Here is a 23,682-nt window from a genome sequence, read left to right as displayed (position 1 = left end):
ATTACTGTATATATTTGATAAGAACATCTGAACCATTACTGAATATATTTGATAAAACTGTCTGAACCATTACTGTATATATTTGATAAACTATCTGAATCATTAGTGCTTATATTTGACAAAACTGCCTGAAGCATTACTGTATATATTTGATAAGACTATCTGAACCATTACTGTATATATTTTATAAGACTATCTGAACCATTACTGCATATATTTGATAAGACTATCTGAATCATTAGTGCATATATTTGACAAGACCATCTGAACAATTACTGCATATATTTGATAAGACTAACTGAACGATCACTGTATATATTTGATGAGATCATCTGAACCATTACTGTATAAATTGATAAGAACATCTGAACCATTACTGAATATATTTGGTAAACTATCTGAACCATTACTGCATATATTTGATAAGCTATCTGAATCATTAGTGCATATATTTGTTAAACTATCTGAACCATTACTGGATATATTTGATAAACTATCTGAATCATTAGTGCATATATTTGATAAAACTGTCTGAGCCATTACTGCATATATTTGATAAACTATCTGAACCATTACTGTATATATTTGATAAGACTATCTGAACCATTACTGCATATATTTGATAACACTATCTGAGCCATTACTGCATATATTTGATAAACTATCTGAATCATTAGTGTATATATTTGATAAAACTATCTGAACCATTACTGAATATATTTGATAAACTATCTGAACCATTACTGCATATATTTGATAAGCTATCTGAATCATTAGTGCATATATTTGTTAAACTATCTGAACCATTACTGCATATATTTGATAAACTATCTGAATCATTAGTGCATATATTTGATAAAACTGTCTGAGCCATTACTGCATATATTGATAAACTATCTGAATCATTAGTGCATATATTTGATAAAACTGTCTGAGCCATTACTGCATATATTGATAAACTATCTGAATCATTAGTGCATATATTTGATAAAACTGTCTGAGCCATTACTGCATATATTGATAAACTATCTGAATCATTAGTGTATATATTTGATAAAACTGTCTGAGCCATTACTCATATTTTTGATGAGAACATCTGAACCATTACTGTATATATTTGATTAGATTATCTAAGCCATTACTGTATACATATACATATACATATATACATATATATATATATATATATAATACAAAGAAAGTGATGAGAATACCGAGCGTACAGTAGCACATATATAAGAAGTTTCTGAAATAATCATACGACCGCGGATCTTCTCCAACATGTTTCACTTTTATCTTCAGGAGAAGATCCGTGTCGTGTGTGATTATTTCAGAAACTTCTTTTTATATATATATATATATATATATATACATATATATATATATACAATATATATAACTGTCTTATCTATTATTGAATACCAGTGTTTGAGAGGAAAGTACGAATGATAACTGCATATATTTTATGTACCTATTTAGTCCATTATTGTTTACCAGTATTTGAGAGGAAAATAGGTGCCATTACTGAGTATATTTTATGTAACTATCAAATTTCTTGTTGTTTACCAGTATTTGAGAGGAAAATAGGTGCCATTACTGTGTATATTTTATGTAACTATCAAATTTCTTGTTGTATACCAGTATTTGAGAGGAAAATAGGTGCCATCACTGAGTATATTTTATGTGACTATCAAATTTCTTGTTGTATACAGGTATTTGAGAGGTAAATAGGTGCCATCACTGAGTATATTTCATGTAACTATCAAATTTCTTGTTGTATGCCTGTATTTGAGAGGAAAATAGGTGCCATTACTGTGTATATTTTATGTAACTATCAAATTTCTTGTTGTATACAGGTATTTGAGAGGTAAATAGGTGCCATTACTGAGTATGTTTTATGTAACTATCAAATTTCTTGTTGTTTACCAGTATTTGAGAGGAAAATAGGACTCACTACTGTTTATGTTTTATGTAACTATCAAATTTCTTGTTGTTTACCAGTATTTGAGAGGAAAATAGGTGCCATTACTGAGTATGTTTTATGTAACTATCAAATTTCTTGTTGTTTACCAGTATTTGAGAGGTAAATAGGTGCCATTACTGAGTATGTTTTATGTAACTATCAAATTTCTTGTTGTTTACCAGTATTTGAGAGGTAAATAGGTGCCATCACTGAGTATGTTTTATGTAACTATCAAATTTCTTGTTGTTTACCCATATTTGAGAGGAAAATAGGACTCACTACTGTTTATGCTTTATGTAACTATCAAATTTCTTGTTGTTTACCCGTATTTGAGAGGAAAATAGGTGCCATTACTGAGTATGTTTTATGTAACTATCAAATTTCTTGTTGTTTACCCATATTTGAGAGGAAAATAGGTGCCATCACTGAGTATATTTTATGTAACTATCAAATTTCTTGTTGTTTACCAGTATTTGAGAGGTAAATAGGTGCTATCACTGAGTATATTTTATGTAACTATCAAATTTCTTGTTGTATACCCGTATTTGAGAGGAAAATAGGTGCCATTACTGAGTATGTTTTATGTAACTATCAAATTTCTTGTTGTATACCCGTATTTGAGAGGAAAATAGGTGCCATTACTGAGTATGTTTTATGTAACTATCAAATTTCTTGTTGTTTACCCATATTTGAGAGGAAAATAGGACTCACTACTGTTTATGTTTTATGTAACTATCAAATTTCTTGTTGTTTACCAGTATTTGAGAGGAAAATAGGTGCCATTACTGAGTATGTTTTATGTAACTATCAAATTTCTTGTTGTTTACCCATATTTGAGAGGAAAATAGGACTCACTACTGTTTATGTTTTATGTAACTATCAAATTTCTTGTTGTTTACCAGTATTTGAGAGGAAAATAGGTGCCATTACTGAGTATGTTTTATGTAACTATCAAATTTCTTGTTGTTTACCAGTATTTGAGAGGAAAATAGGACTCACTACTGTTTATGTTTTATGTAACTATCAAATTTCTTGTTGTTTACCAGTATTTGAGAGGAAAATAGGTGCCATTACTGAGTATGTTTTATGTAACTATCAAATTTCTTGTTGTTTACCCATATTTGAGAGGAAAATAGGACTCACTACTGTTTATGTTTTATGTAACTATCAAATTTCTTGTTGTTTACCAGTATTTGAGAGAGGAAAATAGGTGCCATTACTGAGTATGTTTTATGTAACTATCAAATTTCTTGTTGTTTACCCATATTTGAGAGGAAAATAGGACTCACTACTGTTTATGTTTTATGTAACTATCAAATTTCTTGTTGTTTACCAGTATTTGAGAGGAAAATAGGTGCCATTACTGAGTATGTTTTATGTAACTATCAAATTTCTTGTTGTTTACCAGTATTTGAGAGGTAAATAGGTGCCATCACTGAGTATGTTTTATGTAACTATCAAATTTCTTGTTGTATACCAGTATTTGAGAGGTAAATAGGTGCCATTACTGAGTATGTTTTATGTAACTATCAAATTTCTTGTTGTATACCCGTATTTGAGAGGAAAATAGGTGCCATTACTGAGTATGTTTTATGTAACTATCAAATTTCTTGTTGTTTACCCGTATTTGAGAGGAAAATAGGACTCACTACTGTTTATGTTTTATGTAACTATCAAATTTCTTGTTGTTTACCAGTATTTGAGAGGAAAATAGGTGCCATTACTGAGTATGTTTTATGTAACTATCAAATTTCTTGTTGTATACCCGTATTTGAGAGGAAAATAGGTGCCATTACTGAGTATGTTTTATGTAACTATCAAATTTCTTGTTGTTTACCCATATTTGAGAGGAAAATAGGACTCACTACTGTTTATGTTTTATGTAACTATCAAATTTCTTGTTGTTTACCCGTATTTGAGAGGAAAATAGGTGCCATTACTGAGTATGTTTTATGTAACTATCAAATTTCTGGTTGTATACCCGTATTTGAGAGGAAAATAGGTGCCATTACTGAGTATGTTTTATGTAACTATCAAATTTCTTGTTGTTTACCCATATTTGAGAGGAAAATAGGACTCACTACTGTTTATGTTTTATGTAACTATCAAATTTCTTGTTGTATACCCGTATTTGAGAGGAAAATAGGTGCCATTACAGAGTATGTTTTATGTAACTATCAAATTTCTTGTTGTATACCCGTATTTGAGAGGAAAATAGGTGCGATTACTGTTTATGTTTTATGTAACTATCAAACTTCTTGTTGTTTACCAGTATTTGAGAGGAAAATAGGTGCCATTACTGAGTATGTTTTATGTAACTATCAAATTTCTTGTTGTTTACCCATATTTGAGAGGAAAATAGGACTCACTACTGTTTATGTTTTATGTAACTATCAAACTTCTAGTCGCCAGTCAACAAGGTTATATACCGTTATCATATAGCTGGGTGATGGCTGGGGGAAGGACTGACCAGTAATGTACAACATGTTTGTCTCTATTATCTCTGATATAATGTACCTACTCACAGGGACAGAACATATTGTTTGTCAGCTGAGACAAGAGACACACATAAACATGTGTACATGTTCCCTATCTGAATAAGTGTCTACTACACACACATTAGATCTTTCTTCTAGCTGGTTATTTAGAAAGTTGGCCCCTTTGAGTATAACATCTTCTAGGATCTGAATCCCCAGGTTTATTCTGTGATCATACAGTGTAATGTTTAACTGCTCCTGACAATTTCTTTCACAAATGTTACCAAAAGTTCATTTTTTGTTGTCAGATGGCCAAGTCAGGTAATGATGTTGAGTCTAATGTCTCAAATCCCATATGAGTCAAAATGTTGTAGTTAATACCCAGGATTAAATGACAGCAGGTTTCAGATGCTGATAAATTGGTTTGAAAGTGAAATAAGAACTGCACCTTGAGCATGTACTAGTGGATATGAGTACTATATAAATATCCTATAATATGATTATTATTACAGTTATTTACAGTTGGTATATATGTACACCTATGACACTTACGATTGTTTCTATATTCAGTGTAATGTAAAACTGGCAATATGCTCCCAGTTACCCCCATTCGCCTGATGAAGGAGTTAGAATATACTCCGAAACTTTGTGTTCCTCAAATAAAGAAACTGACATCCGTGTATCACTTCTAAATGCCTTTCAAAGAGTGTGTGAGTGAGTTTAGTTTAACGCCACCCTCAGCAATAATCCACATGTAAATAATTGAGTCTGGACCAGACAATCCAGTGATCAACAGCATGAGCATCGATCTGTGCAATAGGGATACAATGACATGTCTCAACTAAGTCAGCGAGTCTGACTACCAGATCGCCTCTTATGACAAGCATGGGTTACTGAAGATCAATTCTAACCCGAATCTACATGGGTATCGTTAGATGTACTTTGTCGCGCCGTTAATGTTACTGTCCGAAATATCCATCTGGTTGGATCGACATCTGTAAATATGGCTAGCTAGTACCAAGTGAGAAAATTAAACAATACCTGTTATCTACTACTGAAAGAAGTTAAGGATAACCCAACTATCCTTATCCATATCTCTCATCACCATAGTCAATCTTCACCTGTTATCTACTACTGAAAAGAAGTTAAGGATAACCCAACTATCCTCATCCATATCTCTCATCACCATAGTCAATCTTCACCTGTTATCTACTACTAAAGAAGAAGTTAAGGATAACCCAACTATCCTTATCCATATCTCTCATCACCATAGTCAATCTTCACCTGTTATCTACTACTGAAGAAGAAGTTAAGGATAACCCAACTATCCTTATCCATATCTCTCATCACCATAGTCAATCTTCACCTGTTATCTAACTATCTATCTATCTCTCATCACCATAGTCAATCTTCACCTGTTATCTACTACTGAAAAGAAGTTAAGGATAACCCAACTATCCTTATCCATATCTCTCATCACCATAGTCAATCTTCACCTCTTATCTACTACTGAAAAGAAGTTAAGGATAACCCAACTATCCTCATCCATATCTCTCATCACCATAGTCAATCTTCACCTGTTATCTACTACTGAAGAAGAAGTTAAGGATAACCCAACTATCCTCATCCATATCTCTCATCACCATAGTCAATCTTCACCTCTTATCTACTACTGAAAAGAAGTTAAGGATAACCCAACTATCCTTATCCATATCTCTCATCACCATAGTCAATCTTAACAACACAGACCACAATAAGAATCCCTAAATCCCCTAAAGCAGTCTGGTCATCCAGAGAATCCCAACAACACAAGACAACAATAAGAGTTCCTAAATCCCCTCAAAGCAGTCTGGTCATCCAGAGAATCCCAACAACACAAGACAACAATAAGAATCCCTAAATCCCCCTAAAGCAGTCTTGTCATCCAGAGAATCCCAACAACACAAGACTACAACAAGTGTTTGCCACTGATATGGTAATGTCCCCTGCCACTATAGACTGGAATATCTATATTTACTACTTTTTTTTGTTGTTGTCACATACAAGATGCCTGAAATGACTGGTGTCTGCATAATCACCCAATGTTGGCTGTCGACATAATTGAAAACATTGGGTGCAATGTTTTATGAGATATCGAGTTTAAAATTAAGTTTGAAAAGTGGTCAAAGTGTCATAAGGTGACCTTGAAGATAAGGCCAAGGTCACCCAAATAAACTGGTGTCTGCAAAATCCCCAATGTGTAGGCTGTCACCAAATTTGAAGACATTGGGTACAACAGTCCAGAGATGTCGCATTAACAAGATTGACTGACTGAGTATGGTTTGTGCCGTTTTTGAAGCAATATTCCAGTAATATCATGGCGGGGACACTAGAAATGGGCTTCACAAGTTGTACCCAAGTGGGGAATCAACTGAGACCTTGCAAGGCTTGAGCAGCTTTAACCACCAGGCTACCCACAATATCGCGATTAACAAGAGCTTGAAAAGTGTTCAAAGTGTCATGGTGACCTTGAAGACAAGGTCAAGGTCACCCAAATCAACTGGTGTCTGCATAATCCCCTAAAGTAGGTTGTCACCAAATTTGAAGACATTGGGTGCAACAGTTCATGAGATATCATGCTAACAAGAGTTTGAAAAGTGGTCAAAGTGTCGGGTGACCTTGAAAATAAGGCCAAGGTCACCCAAATCGACAGTGGGCTACTCTGCATAATCCCCAATGTAGGTGGTCACCAAATTTGAAGACATTAGGTACAACAGTTCATTAGATATCTCATTAACAAGAATGCAGACGATCGTGGGACATACATCTGAGGACATTGTTGAATGCATAGGACAATAAGAATCCCTGAATCCCAACAAAGAAGTCCACAAAATCCCAGCAATACAACACAAGTGTACAATAAGAGCTCCTAATCCCCACCGGGCAGTCTTGTCACCCAGAGAATCCCAACAACACAAGACTACAATAAGAGTTCCTGCATCCCAACCGGGCAGTCTTGTCATCCAGAGAATCCTAACAACAAAAGACTACAATGAGAGTTCCTACATCCCCACCGGGCAGTCTTGTCATCCAGAGAATCCCAACAACACAAGACTACAATAAGAGCTCCTACATCCCCACCGGGCAGTCTTGTCATCCAGAGAATCCCAACAACACAAGACTACAATAAGAGTTCCTACATCCCACCGGGCAGTCTTGTCATCCCCCAGATAATCCCAACAACACAAGACTACAATAAGAGTTCCTACATCCCCACCGGGCAGTCTTGTCATCCAGAGAATCCCAACAACACAAGACTACAGTAAGAGTTCCTACATCCCCACAGGGGCAGTCTTGTCAACCAGAGAATCCCAACAACACAAGACTACAATAAGAGCTCCTACATCCCCACCGGGCAGTCTTGTCAACCAGAGAATCCCAACAACACAAGACTACAATAAGAGCTCCTACATCCCCACCAGGCAGTCTTGTCAACCAGAGAATCCCAACAACACAAGACTACAATAAGAGCTCCTACATCCCCACCGGGCAGTCTTGTCATCCAGAGAATCCCAACAACACAAGACTACAATAAGAGTTCCTACATCCCCACCGGGCAGTCTTGTCATCCAGAGAATCCCAACAACACAAGACTACAATAAGAGCTCCTACATCCCCACCGGGCAGTCTTGTCATCCAGAGAATCCCAACAACACAAGACTACAATAAGAGTTCCTACATCCCCACCGGGCAGTCTTGTCAACCAGAGAATCCCAACAACACAAGACTACAATAAGAGCTCCTACATCCCCACCGGGCAGTCTTGTCAACCAGAGAATCCCAACAACACAAGACTACAATAAGAGCTCCTACATCCCAACCGGGCAGTCTTGTCAACCAGAGAATCCCAACAACACAAGACTACAATAAGAGCTCCTACATCCCCATCGGGCAGTCTTGTCATCCAGAGAATCCCAACAACACAAGACTACAATAAGAGTTCCTACATCCCCATCGGGCAGTCTTGTCATCTAGAGAATCCCAACAACACAAGACTACAATAAGAGCTCCTACATCCCCACCGGGCAGTCTTGTCATCCAGAGAATCCCAACAACACAAGACTACAATAAGAGTTCCTTCATCCCCACCGGGCAGTCTTGTCATCCAGAGAATCCCAACAACACAAGACTACAATAAGAGCTCCTACATCCCCATCGGGCAGTCTTGTCAACCAGAGAATCCCAACAACACAAGACTACAATAAGAGCTCCTACATCCCCATCGGGCAGTCTTGTCATCCAGAGAATCCCAACAACACAAGACTACAATAAGAGTTCCTACATCCCCACCGGGCAGTCTTGTCATCCAGAGAATCCCAACAACACAAGACTACAATAAGAGCTCCTACATCCCCACCGGGCAGTCTTGTCAACCAGAGAATCCCAACAACACAAGACTACAATAAGAGTTCCTACATCCCCATCGGGCAGTCTTGTCAACCAGAGAATCCCAACAACACAAGACTACAATAAGAGCTCCTACATCCCCACCGGGCAGTCTTGTCATCCAGAGAATCCCAACAACACAAGACTACAATAAGAGTTCCTTCATCCCCACCGGGCAGTCTTGTCAACCAGAGAATCCCAACAACACAAGACTACAATAAGAGTTCCTACATCCCCATCGGGCAGTCTTGTCAACCAGAGAATCCCAACAACACAAGACTACAATAAGAGTTCCTACATCCCCACCGGGCAGTCTTGTCATCCAGAGAATCCCAACAACACAAGACTACAATAAGAGCTCCTACATCCCCATCGGGCAGTCTTGTCAACCAGAGAATCCCAACAACACAAGACTACAATAAGAGTTCCTACATCCCCACCGGGCAGTCTTGTCAACCAGAGAATCCCAACAACACAAGACTACAATAAGAGTTCCTACATCCCCATCCCCACCGGGCAGTCTTGTCAACCAGAGAATCCCAACAACACAAGACTACAATAAGAGCTCCTACATCCCCACCGGGCAGTCTTGTCATCCAGAGAATCCCAACAACACAAGACTACAATAAGAGTTCCTACATCCCCATCGGGCAGTCTTGTCATCCAGAGAATCCCAACAACACAAGACTACAATAAGAGCTCCTACATCCCCACCGGGCAGTCTTGTCATCCAGAGAATCCCAACAACACAAGACTACAATAAGAGTTCCTACATCCCCATCGGGCAGTCTTGTCAACCAGAGAATCCCAACAACACAAGACTACAATAAGAGTTCCTACATCCCCATCGGGCAGTCTTGTCAACCAGAGAATCCCAACAACACAAGACTACAATAAGAGTTCCTACATCCCCATCAAGGCAGTCTTGTCATCCAGAGAATCCCAACAACACAAGACTACAATAAGAGCTCCTACATCCCCACCGGGCAGTCTTGTCAACCAGAGAATCCCAACAACACAAGACTACAATAAGAGCTCCTACATCCCCATCGGGCAGTCTTGTCATCCAGAGAATCCCAACAACACAAGACTACAATAAGAGTTCCTTCATCCCCACCGGGCAGTCTTGTCAACCAGAGAATCCCAACAACACAAGACTACAATAAGAGCTCCCTACAACCCCACCGGGCAGTCTTGTCATCCAGAGAATCCCAACAACAGAAAGACTACAATAAGAGCTCCTACATCCCCATCGAGGCAGTCTTGTCATCCAGAGAATCCCAACAACACAAGACTACAATAAGAGTTCCTACATCCCCACCGGGCAGTCTTGTCAACCAGAGAATCCCAACAACACAAGACTACAATAAGAGTTCCTACATCCCCACCGGGCAGTCTTGTCAACCAGAGAATCCCAACAACACAAGACTACAATAAGAGCTCCTACATCCCCACTGGGCAGTCTTGTCATCCAGAGAATCCCAACAACACAAGACTACAATAAGAGCTCCTCCTACATCCCTTGTCATCCAGAGAATCCCAACAATACAAGACTACAATAAGAGCTCCTACATCCCCACCGGGCAGTCTTGTCATCCAGAGAATCCCAACAACACAAGACTACAATAAGAGTTCCTACATCCCCACCGGGCAGTCTTGTCATCCAGAGAATCCCAACAACACAAGACTACAATAAATCTCTTTACTGTGGCATCATATGACCATGTGACATTTCTACAATAAACAGAAGTAAACTGTTGCAAAATATAAAGTAAACAGCACAGCCTGGTCCATGATTCAAAAACACCAAGCTTACAGGGGAAAAGACATAGCACAATTTATATTCACATTTGTCCAGTTCATGTTGTGTTGACACAAAAAAACATACAGTGAAGACACGATTTCCGATTTTGGAAAATAATCACACTTCCCATGAGCACTCAAACACACATTCATGCTGACATCCCTCACAGAAATATGGCTACAAGACAAGACCGACACAAATGTATATAGTAGCACTCTGAAATAGAACGAACACATCAGTAGTACTTTGGATGGTTACACAATTTCATTTTTGTTTCTTTTTCGACCTGATAAGAGGTATCTTTCCCTTCCTTTAGGTCCATGACCTTCCCCTTTGTTCTGTGGACCAGACATGACGAGTCCTTTCTCCATATTTTCAGGGTTTCAGAGGACCAAAGTCTTTCATTTCTCATTGGTGTGTGTTTCGGACACTAGGTATCCTTTCATTAAGTTTTGTGTTCCATGTATGAGAAAGAGTTTCCCATGGTGTCTTCTGGACATGAGAAAGCTTTCCCTTACTTTGATGTTAACATAACATTGAGGATTTTCCTCAGGTTTTGCTTATATAATTTTACATTGTCAACATGAGGAGGCCTTTCCCTTTTCGTAGTATTGTGCTCCAGACAACAGAAAGCCTTTCATTTGGCTTCATGTTCCAAACAAAAGAAGGCCGATTCCTTCCCCAAGCATCGTTTTCTGTGCATGTTTGTTTCTTTTGTACAGGTCTTGTACTTTCTCAGTCATATGAACTGTCACCTTGTCGCTTGCTCTGTTTTCGTTTCCGTTTGTATGCGTGTCTGCAGGTAACGTTTCTGATGAGCCAATATAGGGAACAATTCTGTAAAACAAAAAGGGATTTACAAAGATTTACAAGGCTAAGAATCTGCGATCAATGCAGGCAAGATTTTTGGGATTTACCACAGGAACCATTTCAATATTTTGCACGTATGTTCAACATATTACACAATACTATCAGAATATGGTAACACACAAATACTGGCTTGGATATGATGAATAAAGTTACAGGGCTTCAGTATAGATTTATAGACATTATCCACTTACGTATATGTAACAGGTGGTGTCATGAAAATCTCAACCATCGTTCAATTATATTCAGAGCTGTCTCCAATACTTGCTAATTTCACAATAGGTTCACACACACAGATGATGTGGGATGAACTTGAGGATGCTAAATGGGACTAAGCCTGCCTAGTTCTCAACCTGAGCAAGTTTGATTCCAGTCATTTAAAACCCACCCAAACATACAATGTATATCAATCTAGGAGTGAATGATTACCATGTCACAAATGCATATCTATATTTCTTGTCTCCAAATTGAGAACCATATCATCCTGGACTGAGAAAACGTGGGACTAGCATCATGAGCAATGACCCACACTGCCAGACAGGTCACACAACCACAGGTCACACAGGTCAGACAGGTCACATCACAGACTGGTCACACAACCAGACAGGTCACATTGTCAGACAGGTCACATTGTCAGACTGGTCACACAACCAGACAGGTCACACTAGTCACACAACCAGACAGGTCACATTGTCAGACAGGTCACATTGTCAGACAGGTCACACAACCAGACAGGTCACATTGTCAGACAGGTCACACAACCAGACAGGTCACACAACCAGACAGGTCACACAACCAGACAGGTCACATTGTCAGACAGGTCACACAACCAGACAGGTCACATTGTCAGACAGGTCACACAACCAGACAGGTCACATTGTCAGACTGGTCACACAACCAGACAGGTCACACTAGTCACACATCAGACAGGTCACACCCAGACAGGTCACACCAGACCAGACAGGTCACACAACCAGACAGGTCAGACAGGTCACATGCCAGACAGGTCACACAACCAGACAGGTCACATTGTCAGACAGGTCACACAACCAGACAGGTCACACAACCAGACAGGTCACACAACCAGACAGGTCACATTGTCAGACAGGTCACACAACCAGACAGGTCACATTGTCAGACAGGTCACACAACCAGACAGGTCACACAACCAGACAGGTCACATTGTCAGGCTGGTCACTGGTCACACCAGACAGGTCACATTGTCAGACAGGTCACACAACCAGACAGGTCACATTGTCAGACTGGTCACACAACCAGACAGGTCACACAGACAGGTCACACAACCAGTCAGGTCACACTGCCAGACAGGTCACATTGTCAGACAGGTCACACTGCCAGACAGGTCACACAACCAGACAGGTCACACAACCAGACAGGTCACACAACCAGACAGGTCACACACAACCAGACAGGTCACACAACCAGACTGGTCACACAGACTGGTCAGACAGGTCACACAACCAGACTGGTCACACAACCAGACAGGTCACACAAGTCAGACAGGTCACACAACCAGACAGGTCACACAACCAGACAGGTCAGACTGGTCACACAACCAGACAGGTCACACAGACAGGTCCAGACAGGTCACACTGTCAGACTGGTCACACAACCAGACAGGTCACATTGTCAGACTGGTCACACAACCAGACAGGTCACACTGTCAGACTGGTCACACAACCAGACAGGTCACATTGTCAGACTGGTCACACAACCAGACAGGTCACACAACCAGACAGGTCACACAACCAGACAGGTCACACAACACAACCAGACAGGTCACATTGTCAGACAGGTCACACAACCAGACAGGTCACACTGGTCACACAACCAGACAGGTCACACAGGTCACACTGGTCACACAACCAGACAGGTCACATTGTCAGACTGGTCACACAACCAGACAGGTCACAGACTGGTCACATACCAAGACAGGTCACACAACCAGACAGGTCACACTTGTCAGACTGGTCACACAACCAGACAGGTCACATTGTCAGACTGGTCACACAACCAGACAGGTCACATTGTCAAGTCAGGTCCCACACCCAGACATGTCACACAACCAGACAGGTCACATTGTCAGACTGGTCACACAACCAGACAGGTCACATTGTCAGACTGGTCACACAACCAGACAGGTCACACTGGTCACACAACCAGACAGGTCACACTGTCAGACTGGTCACACAACTAGACCAAGTCAGGTCACACTGTCAGACTGGTCACACAACCAGACAGGTCACACACATACAACCAGACTGGTCACACTGTCAGACTGGTCACACAACCACACAACCAGACTGGTCACACTGTCAGACTGGTCACAAAGTCAGACAGGTCACATACCAAGTCAGGTCACACAACCAGACATGTCACACAACCAGACAGGTCACATACCAAGTCAGGTCACACAACCAGACAGGTCACACTGTTAGACTGCTCACACAACCAGACAGGTCACACAAGCAGACAGGTTACACTGTCAGACTGGTCACACAAGTGTCAGACAATTCACACACTGTCAGATTGGTCACACAACCAGACAGGTCACACAACTAGACAGGTCACACTACTACAGGTCACAACTGACAGGTCACACTTTCAGACAGGTCACACACACAACCAGACAGGTCACACACCCAGTCAGGTCACACTGTCAGACTGGTCATACAACCAGACAGGTCACACTGTCAGGCACACACTGGCAGGCCATCCTTGGGGGAACACAGGGACGACAGAGAAAACACAGCTTTCATTACCTGCTCTGTTCTGTAAAGCATTAGTGGCAGCCTTCATCTCTGCCCGCTGTATGCTGTGCCCCATGCCAGTGGCTAGCCGCTCACCCCGGAAGTACACTGCCACCACGTACTGCCTTGTGTTGGTCGGACCACGGGACTCTATGACCCTGTGGAAGAAATGTGATAATTATGATACATGGTCCAATTTCTACCTGATCACTTTCCTGATTCTAGGAGGGGTTGATTATGCACAATACCATAGATATCACTTGCAAAGAATTCCTCGTCATTCGGGCATACGCACTGAATGAAGAGTTCTCTGGAGCCTGCCAAAGCTTAGAGATCAGGCAACACTTGGCTACTTAAGTATGGCTAGCTCTCTTATTCATTTAACACTTACTGATAGGGTTAGACAACACTTACTTGTAGAGAGGAATGTCTGGCTCTCCACCATCCAGCTCTCTCAGGGTTAGACAACACTCACTTGTAGACAGGAATGTCTGGCTCTCCACCATCCAGCTCTCTCAGGGTTAGACAACACTTACTTGTAGACAGGAATGTCTGGCTCTCCACCATCCAGCTCTCTCAGGGTTAGACAACACTTACTTGTAGACAGGAATGTCTGGCTCTCCACCATCCAGCTCTCTCAGGGTAAGACAACACTTACTTGTAGACAGGAATGTCTGGCTCTCCACCATCCAGCTCTCTCAGGGTTAGACAACACTTACTTGTAGACAGGAATGTCTGGCTCTCCACCATCCAGCTCTCTCAGGGTTAGACAACACTTACTTGTAGACAGGAATGTCTGGCTCTCCACCATCCAGCTCTCTCAGGGTTAGACAACACTTACTTGTAGACAGGAATGTCTGGCTCTCCACCATCCAGCTCTCTCAGGGTTAGACAACACTTACTTGTAGACAGGAATGTCTGGCTCTCCACCATCCAGCTCTCTCAGGGTTAGACAACACTTACTTGTAGACAGGAATGTCTGGCTCTCCACCATCCAGCTCTCTCAGGGTTAGACAACACTTACTTGTAGACAGGAATGTCTGGCTCTCCACCATCCAGCTCTCTCAGGGTTAGACAACACTTACTTGTAGACAGGAATGTCTGGCTCTCCACCATCCAGCTCTCTCAGGGTTAGACAACACTTACTTGTAGACAGGAATGTCTGGCTCTCCACCATCCAGCTCTCTCAGGGTTAGACAACACTTACTTGTAGACAGGAATGTCTGGCTCTCCACCATCCAGCTCTCTCAGGGTTAGACAACACTTACTTGTAGACAGGAATGTCTGGCTCTCCACCATCCAGCTCTCTCAGGGTTAGACAACACTTACTTGTAGACAGGAATGTCTGGCTCTCCACCATCCAGCTCTCTCAGGGTTAGACAACACTTACTTGTAGACAGGCATGTCTGGCTCTCCACCATCCAGCTCTCTCAGGGTTAGACAACACTTGCTTGTAGACAGGAATGTCTGGCTCTCCACCATCCAGCTCTCTCAGGGGTTAGACAACACTTACTTGTAGACAGGAATGTCTGGCTCTCCACCATCCAGCTCTCAGGGTTAGACAACACTTACTTGTAGACAGGAATGTCTGGCTCTCCACCATCCAGCTCTCTCAGGGTTAGACAACACTTACTTGTAGACAGGAATGTCTGGCTCTCCACCATCCAGCTCTCTCAGGGTTAGACAACACTTACTTGTAGACAGGAATGTCTGGCTCTCCACCATCCAGCTCTCTCAGGGTTAGACAACACTTACTTGTAGACAGGAATGTCTGGCTCTCCACCATCCAACTCTCTCAGGGTTAGACAACACTTACTTGTAGACAGGAATGTCTGGCCCTCCACCATCCAGCTCTCTCAGGGTTAGACAACACTTACTTGTAGACAGGAATGTCTGGCTCTCCACCATCCAGCTCTCTCAGGGTTAGACAACACTTACTTGTAGACAGGAATGTCTGGCTCTCCACCATCCAGCTCTCTCAGGGTTAGACAACACTTACTTGTAGACAGGAATGTCTGGCTCTCCACCATCCAGCTCTCTCAGGGTTAGACAACACTTACTTGTAGACAGGAATGTCTGGCTCTCCACCATCCAGCTCTCTCAGGGTTAGACAACACTGTTGTAACTGAGACTTGGGGTCATTCCAGTCCTGATTCATGATGAACATCTGGAAGAGACATTTGTGTTGGTTTACATCATATCTCATTTACAACCTCTGGATGAGACATATCTCATTTGCAACCTCTGGATGAGACAAATCTTACTTACAAGCTCTGGATGAGACATATCTCATGTACAACCTCTCGATGAAATATGTCTCACTTACAACCTCTGGATGAGACATATCTCACTTACAACCTCTGGATGAGACATATCTCACTTACAACCTCTGGATGAGACATATCTCACTTACAACCTCTGGATGAGATATATCTCACTTACAACCTCCTGGATGAGACATATCTCACTTACAACCCCTGGATGAGACATATTTTACTAACAACCTCTGGATGAGACATATCTCACACACAACCTCTGGATGAGACATATCTCACTTATAACCGCTGGATGAGATATATCTCACTTACATCCCCTGGATGAGACATATGTCACAAACTCTGGATGAGATATATCTCACTTAGAACCCCTGGATTGTGATTTATCTCACCTATAGCCTCTGCATTGAGATATATCTCATTGATAACCTCTGGATGAGACATATCTCACTTACATCCCCTGCATGAGATATACGTCACAACCTGTTGATGAGATATATCTCACTTACAACCTCTAGAGGAGACATATCTCACATAGAACATCTGGTTGACACATATATCTCACTTACAACCCCTTGATGAGACATATCTCACCGACAACCTCTGAATGAGACATATGTCATAACCTCTGGATGAGGTATGTCTTACTTACAACCTCTGAATGAGACATATTTCACTTACAACCCTGGATGAGACATATCTCATGTACATTTCCTAGATGAGACATATCTCACTTACAACCCCTGGATGACACATATTTCACTTACATTTCCTGGATGAGACATATCTCACTTATAACCCCTGGATGACACATATCTCACGTACATTTCCTGGATGAGACATATCTCACTTACAACCCCTTGATGGAGACATATCTCACTTACAACCCCTTGATGAGAGACATATCTCACACACAACCTCTGGATGACATTTTACAACTGGATGAGACATATCTCACTTACAACCCTCTGATGAGACATATCTCATCCCTTACATTTCTCTGGATGAGACATATCTCACTTACAATTGTGATTTATCTCACCTGCCTCTGCATTGAGATATATCTCATTGATAACCTCTGGATGGACATATCTCCTGGATGAGACATATCTCACTTTGATAGATATCTCACCACAACCTCTGGATGAGACATATCTCACTTACATCCCCTGCATGAGACATACGTCACAACCTGTTGATGAGACATATCTCACTTACAACCCCTTGATGAGACATATCTCACATTTCCTGGATGAGACATATCTCACTTACATTTTCTGGATGAGACATATCTCACTTACATTTTCTGGATGAGACATATCTCACTTACAATCCCTTGATGAGACATATCTCACATTTCCTGGATGAGACATATCTCACTTATAACCACTGGATGAGACATATCTCAATTACATTTCCTGGATGAGACATATCTCACTTACAACCCCTGGATGAGACATATCTCACTTACAACCCCTGGATGAGACATATCTCACTTACAACCCCTGGATGAGACATATCTCACAACCCCTGGATGAGACATATCTCACTTACAACCCCTGGATGAGACATATCTCACTTACAACCCCTGGATGAGACATATCTCACAACACCTGGATGAGACATATCTCACTTTCAACCAGATGTAATTGGGTTGAATGCTGCCACAACTAACAGCTGAAAAGGGTTATTTCAGTTCAACAGAGCAAGCTGTGCCCGAGCTGGAGGCAGAGGTTACTTAAGTTTAACTGACCTTTAGCCGGGGGAAGAAACAGACGTTGCAGAACACCTCACAATACTTCAGGTCTTTGTCCACAAACAGGGCACCCAGCAAAGCTGAACAGCAAATCAAAATACATGCAATGTGTAACTGTCCAAATAAAAATTCCTAAACGTTATGCTTGAAAACATATAAATAAAACTGAATAAAAATTCAGCATATTTGTAGTGTAAGAATATTGCTGACTGTTCATACAAAATCTTGAAGGATCTTTTAGTTTAAAATTAGCAGAAAATAAGAAAATGCTAATGAATCTCAACCTTCAGCATCATTCCATGCAATACTTCTCACTGAGATGTGTACTTTACAAATGTTATGTGTATATAACTGAAGTTTCAATGATACAAAACATATTTCATTCTATTTTGGTTTGATTTAAACATATTCTATTCAGATGTGAAAGGGACTGGGGACAAGTTATCCACTACCTAATAATTATATACATGCATTTACAATATCATACATCTAAGGAAGATATAGAGAGAAAGTATATAGGAAAGTTAAAGAGAGAAGCGAGGATGGGACTCAACTTATGTGAGCACTCAAAAATGTTTTGATTGATAAAAAAGTTGGTACACATTTGAAAACATTTTCATTCTATTTTGGTACCTTGACCATTAACCTGTGACCCTGGCCTTTACATGACACATCAGAAGACATTACAATTTTTCCAGGGGAATATGGTGAATTCATTAAAAACCTTAAATGACTTGTGTTCTCAGGGATGTTTACTGTTATGAAAAAAGAGAACCTGACTTCACAGACTGACAAGTATTTTGGGTGTTCACACGGCAAACTCTAATATGAGAGTAAAGGAGTTTAGTTTTACGCTGCACTCAGCAATATTCCAGCTAAATGGCGGTTGTCTGTAAATAATCAAGTCTGGACCAGACAATCCAGTGATCAACAGCATGCGCATCAATCTATGCAATTGGGATACAATGACATGTGTCAGCCAAGTCAGCGAGTCTGACCATCCGATCCCGTTAACGGCCTCTTACGACAAGCATGGGTTACAGAAGATTAATTGTAACCTGGATCTTCAAACTATAAGAGGTACACTGAAGCGAAAATCAACTATAAGGTTTCTGTCCCTTTGCAAACTGCGTACATAATGAATGGCAAAATAACGTGAAAGTTTACCAAAAAGACCAAACAGAGGTCCGTAACTACATACCTTCCAAGAGATCGGCTTTTTCCTTAGTTTTCATTTCGATTTTCTCACGACCCTGTTTGTCATAGATGACGTACGCAGACATGCCAAGGTCGTCACACACAATAGACTGAGTGCGGTTGTTTACCAGTGAGCTCCTAAGCAGCTGCGGAAGACGAAAAGTGGTTTATTCAACATTGCATTAAGTTGAGGTTCAGGGAAACAATCCACGATGAGTACAGTTCTACTAGAAACATTCCACAAAGTAGTGAGATGTTCACCAGGGTGAGACAGTACAGTTCTACTGGAAACATTCCACAATGAGTAGTGAGATGTTCACCAGGGTGAGGCAGTACAGTTCTACTAGAAACATTCCACAATGAGTAGTGAGATGTTCACCAGGGTGAGACAGTACAGTTCTACTAGAAACATTCCACGATGAGTAGTGAGATGTTCGCCAGGGTGAGACAGTACAGTTCTACTAGAAACATTCCACAATGAGTAGTGAGATTTTCACCAGGGTGAGACAGTACAGTTCTACTAGAAACATTCCACGATGAGTAGTGAGATTTTCACCAGGGCAAGGCAGTACAGTTCTACTGCAAACATTCCACAATGAGTAGTGAGATGTTCACCAGGGTGAGACAGTACAGTTCTACTAGAAACATTCCACAATGAGTAGTGAGATGCTCGCCAGGGTGAGAACGTACAGTTCTACTTGAAACATTCCACAATGAGTAGTGAGATTTTCACCAGGGTGAGACAGTACAGTTCTACTAGAAACATTCCACGATGAGTAGTGAGATTTTCACCAGGGTGAGACAGTACAGTTCTACTAGAAACATTCCACGATGAGTAGTGAGATGTTCACCAAGGTGAGACAGTACAGTTCTACTAGAAACATTCCACGATGAGTAGTGAGATTTTCACCAGGGTGAGACAGTACACAGCTGAAAGTGGTGTAATGCAGCATAAAACAGAAATGTATCCTCAGAATACAGAAATTCAAAGGACAATTTCAAATAACAACTACATCCAAAACATAACAAATATTCCTGTAGAATACAAGAGCACTTAAGCTAATCAGAGCAGCATTGTCATTAAGTACTAGGGCTCTTACGATTCACTTCATTTTCGGTGAATCAAACCTTAATGCTTCATGAATTCAATTACTTACTCGCAATCACTAGAATCAAATATTTATGAACATTTTAGAAAGGAGTGTTTTTACTTGAATAACTTTGGGTGTTATTTCTCAAAGCGAGATATGCAAAATGCAATATATCTAAGCCAAGCAGAATAATGTAATTAGGGCTCCTTTGCCTTTAGGCAGGAGACCTATTGTAATCGTTAATGTTTTTATTATTATTATTATTTATTCTTCCGCCGTATTTTGTTCCAGCCCTACAAAGAGCACTGCTGGACAGATTCGCTTGAAAAAATTCACCCAGATGCCCACCAAGGTGTAGATATTCCCCATTAAAATCTCTAGGCTGTAGGCTCAATAGCAAAGGGCAGATAATTCAAAATTAATTCAAAAATTTCAAATGCAAATGCAAATATCTCCAAAACTAATGCTCCCATGTTTGCCAAAGTTCTGGAGCAGATGCTCAATCAAAATGCCTACAATTTCGCCTGGATCTGACTCAAGTCGCTAAAATGCAATGCACCGTTTGGACGCTATTTGGGATTGAAGTTTTTGGTGATGTTTTTCAAGCAAAATCCTGACTGCATACCTCCCAAAATGTGCTGCACTAAAACTACAAGACTACGACTTTCAAGCGCTGCATACTTTGTGTCTATGCATGTTTCTACACAGTAGCATCGTCAAATGTGCCTATGTTTATATGATGGCGCCATATTGGGCTACTTTTGGGCAAAAGTTGTCTTCAAAAACTTTCACGGGCTTCTTTGCCATTGTGTGCCAAACTAAACTTAGCACATACAACAGTTTAAGCGCTTGTTCTGAAGTGGCTTTGGTTGTTAAAGCATTTTTCTGTTCTTGGTCCTATGTCAAAGTCACGCATTGATCGCGGCTGCCATATTGGATTGAAGATGTTTCGAGGAAATGTGCAGAGTTTGTTGGGTAGGCATTTTCGCAAGCCATAACTCTGAATGTATGAACTGCAGAGCGCTGTAAATGTGCAGATATACAACATATACCTCAAATATTAATGCCCATAAGCTATGTTGCGATATCTTGATTAGCTACGGATATCTAGATGTTTGCTTCTGTTGTTTATTTTGTACTAAAATGTATTTTCAAAAAATCGCGCAGCATCATTACTTTCGCAACTATGCAGCTAGAATCTGGCAGTCGCGTAGTAACTAAGTGTGTTGAACATTTTTGTTCTTGGGTGCATGTCAAAATGTGCATTGCTTGGCGCCATATTGGATTTCGATCAGATTCTGATGATACTACATTCTAAACATAGCTGCTCAAGTTCTGCACAGAAGGCAGTAAACTTGGCAGTATGCATCAACAGAAGATGCTTAACATTTCGTGTTCTTACATGCATATCAAAAGTTTGATCGTTTTATTACGGCCATATGGCATTGAAAATTGCACAAATGCAGGGAAAAGGGAAAAAACTGTTTGAGATCGTGCCCCAAATGAAAGAAAAAGAGTACCAAACAAACTCACCCACAACTCCAGGCTGAACACGCTAAATATGACGCAAACAGACTTTCAGCAGCGTACCAGTCATCATAAATAATGCTTACATTCAAAACCCAAAGCTTTGGGGCAGATTTAGCGAAATAGGGACTTCTTTATATCACCGGCTGACCCAGGGGATACATTGCGAATGTATCATAAGTTTCATCGACATTTACAGCCACCGAAACACGGCAGATTACCGTGCAAAACATCACGACAGTCTGAAGGAAAGTGCAGGGACGATATCTGCTATAAAGAGACTACCACTGCAAAGCGTGGTCCGCGATGCAGATATGGGCGATGATGTCGATTTCAGTTGACAATGACGAGAGCTAACGCTGCACAAAATTAAACTACACTGCAGTGGAGGTCTTTAGGCAGTTTTTAAAGATTGTCAGTGATTGAACGTTCCGGGTCAGGGTAAAAGTTCTAGCTGTGGTCTAAGGGGGGTAACTCTGGTCTAGCTGAAGTAAGCGCTAGTAAAATCGGCTCCTGAAGTATTTCTCATTACTGACAATGATACGATCCATATCAGCTATAACCTTTACTGCTTTCGACATCAGGTACCAAATGTTTAGAAATGATCCAAGCCAAGGAGCCGTCAATGTTGCCTGCAACTTTAATTTTCTGACTAAAATTGATATTTTATACTTATCCTGACTCATGCCTAATTGTTAGCCTTCTTCTTCTTGCGAACTATAGTGGAACACTTGGATCCCCTTTTGAAGCTCCCTTCAAAAAAGTGGACATAAAATCACTCACCCCAGTTGTCTCCCTTTTGCCCATCTTTTGGCGCGAAACTGGTCACATGATCGGCCATGCTTGTCACTCTCTCTGTTAGTTTGATCCCGACACTTGGGTTTGCAGGGAAATCCAGAGTGCCATGAGGGGAGGTTGGGAGGGCTAACCTCATGAGTCAGAATAAGTGTAAAATATCAATTTTAGTCAGAAAATTACATATTTTTCCTTATCCTGACTCATGCTTAATTGCTTGTAGAATCCGACTGAAACGGTGGTGGGTCAAGCCACTCTGGATTCTCTGCTGATTTACATCCTTATACCCCCTTGGGAACTTCTAATGTCATTTGTGCTTTCTTCCAGCTTCCTCTGATGAGTGGGGGGACCACAACTTGTCAGATTTATCCTGGAAATCTTCTCCTGACATCTTGTGTGGATTTTATACGACTCCATCTCTTGATGCATGCATCAAGTGGATAAGTGACCCTACATCGTGTACAAGTAAGTCCTTACAAGTACCGGGTCTATCACTCATGCTAGCCTGTCCTAGACGTGCGCATGGACTCTAAAACCGTACTCTGTTGAGTGTTGGCTTTTACAAGTCACGTGACAAAAGGGTGAGATTTATCTCAGCGCCTTTGAGGTACCGTCAATTGTTGTGCTACAACAAGCGGCCCAAACTGGTGTATGCCCGAGACGTCCTCTGTAGCCATGTCTCTGAGGTAGTGGTTGGCAAACACCGTCTCCGACCTCCAGAAGCAACCCTCCA

The 23,682-nt window shown here is 40.9% G+C and overlaps 2 protein-coding genes across 2 annotated transcripts in view; one reads left to right on the top strand and one right to left on the bottom strand.

The window, feature by feature from the left end:
• The first annotated feature begins 671 nt into the window (after positions 1–671).
• Positions 672–5,119, top strand: LOC124268337. The gene is made up of 7 exons (XM_046703309.1): positions 672–1,149; positions 1,373–1,515; positions 1,876–2,083; positions 2,228–2,443; positions 2,660–3,110; positions 3,164–3,381; positions 3,598–5,119. The coding sequence occupies exons 2-7, from the start codon at positions 1,446–1,448 to the stop codon at positions 4,403–4,405; spliced, it is 1,971 nt and encodes a 656-aa protein (XP_046559265.1). The 5' UTR covers positions 672–1,149; positions 1,373–1,445; the 3' UTR covers positions 4,406–5,119.
• Positions 5,120–10,968: 5,849 nt separating this feature from the next.
• Positions 10,969–23,682, bottom strand: part of LOC124268336 (ribonuclease 3-like) — a 72,302-nt gene continuing 59,588 nt past the window's right edge. The window contains 6 exon segments of the mRNA XM_046703308.1: positions 10,969–11,461; positions 11,463–11,506; positions 14,320–14,465; positions 16,368–16,474; positions 18,337–18,419; positions 19,541–19,682. Of these exon segments, the coding sequence (XP_046559264.1) occupies positions 11,405–11,461; positions 11,463–11,506; positions 14,320–14,465; positions 16,368–16,474; positions 18,337–18,419; positions 19,541–19,682 (579 nt within the window). The 3' untranslated portion in view covers positions 10,969–11,404.

This window comes from Haliotis rubra, unplaced genomic scaffold (genome assembly GCF_003918875.1).
Source record: "Haliotis rubra isolate DU_JTF1 unplaced genomic scaffold, ASM391887v1 Scf1370, whole genome shotgun sequence".
NCBI lineage: Eukaryota > Metazoa > Mollusca > Gastropoda > Lepetellida > Haliotidae > Haliotis > Haliotis rubra.
This window is presented reverse-complemented; position numbering and strand designations above follow the sequence as displayed.

Excerpts from the sequence above, each read along its gene's own strand:
- LOC124268337 (XM_046703309.1), top strand. The coding sequence starts at position 1,446 with ATGATAACTGCATATATTTTATGTACCTATTTAGTCCATTATTGTTTA. Across the intron at positions 3,111-3,163 it reads GGAAAATAGGACTCACTACT|AGGAAAATAGGTGCCATTAC; the intron begins GTTTATGTTTTA and ends AGTATTTGAGAG. Across the intron at positions 3,382-3,597 it reads TGTTTACCAGTATTTGAGAG|GAAAATAGGACTCACTACTG; the intron begins GTAAATAGGTGC and ends CGTATTTGAGAG.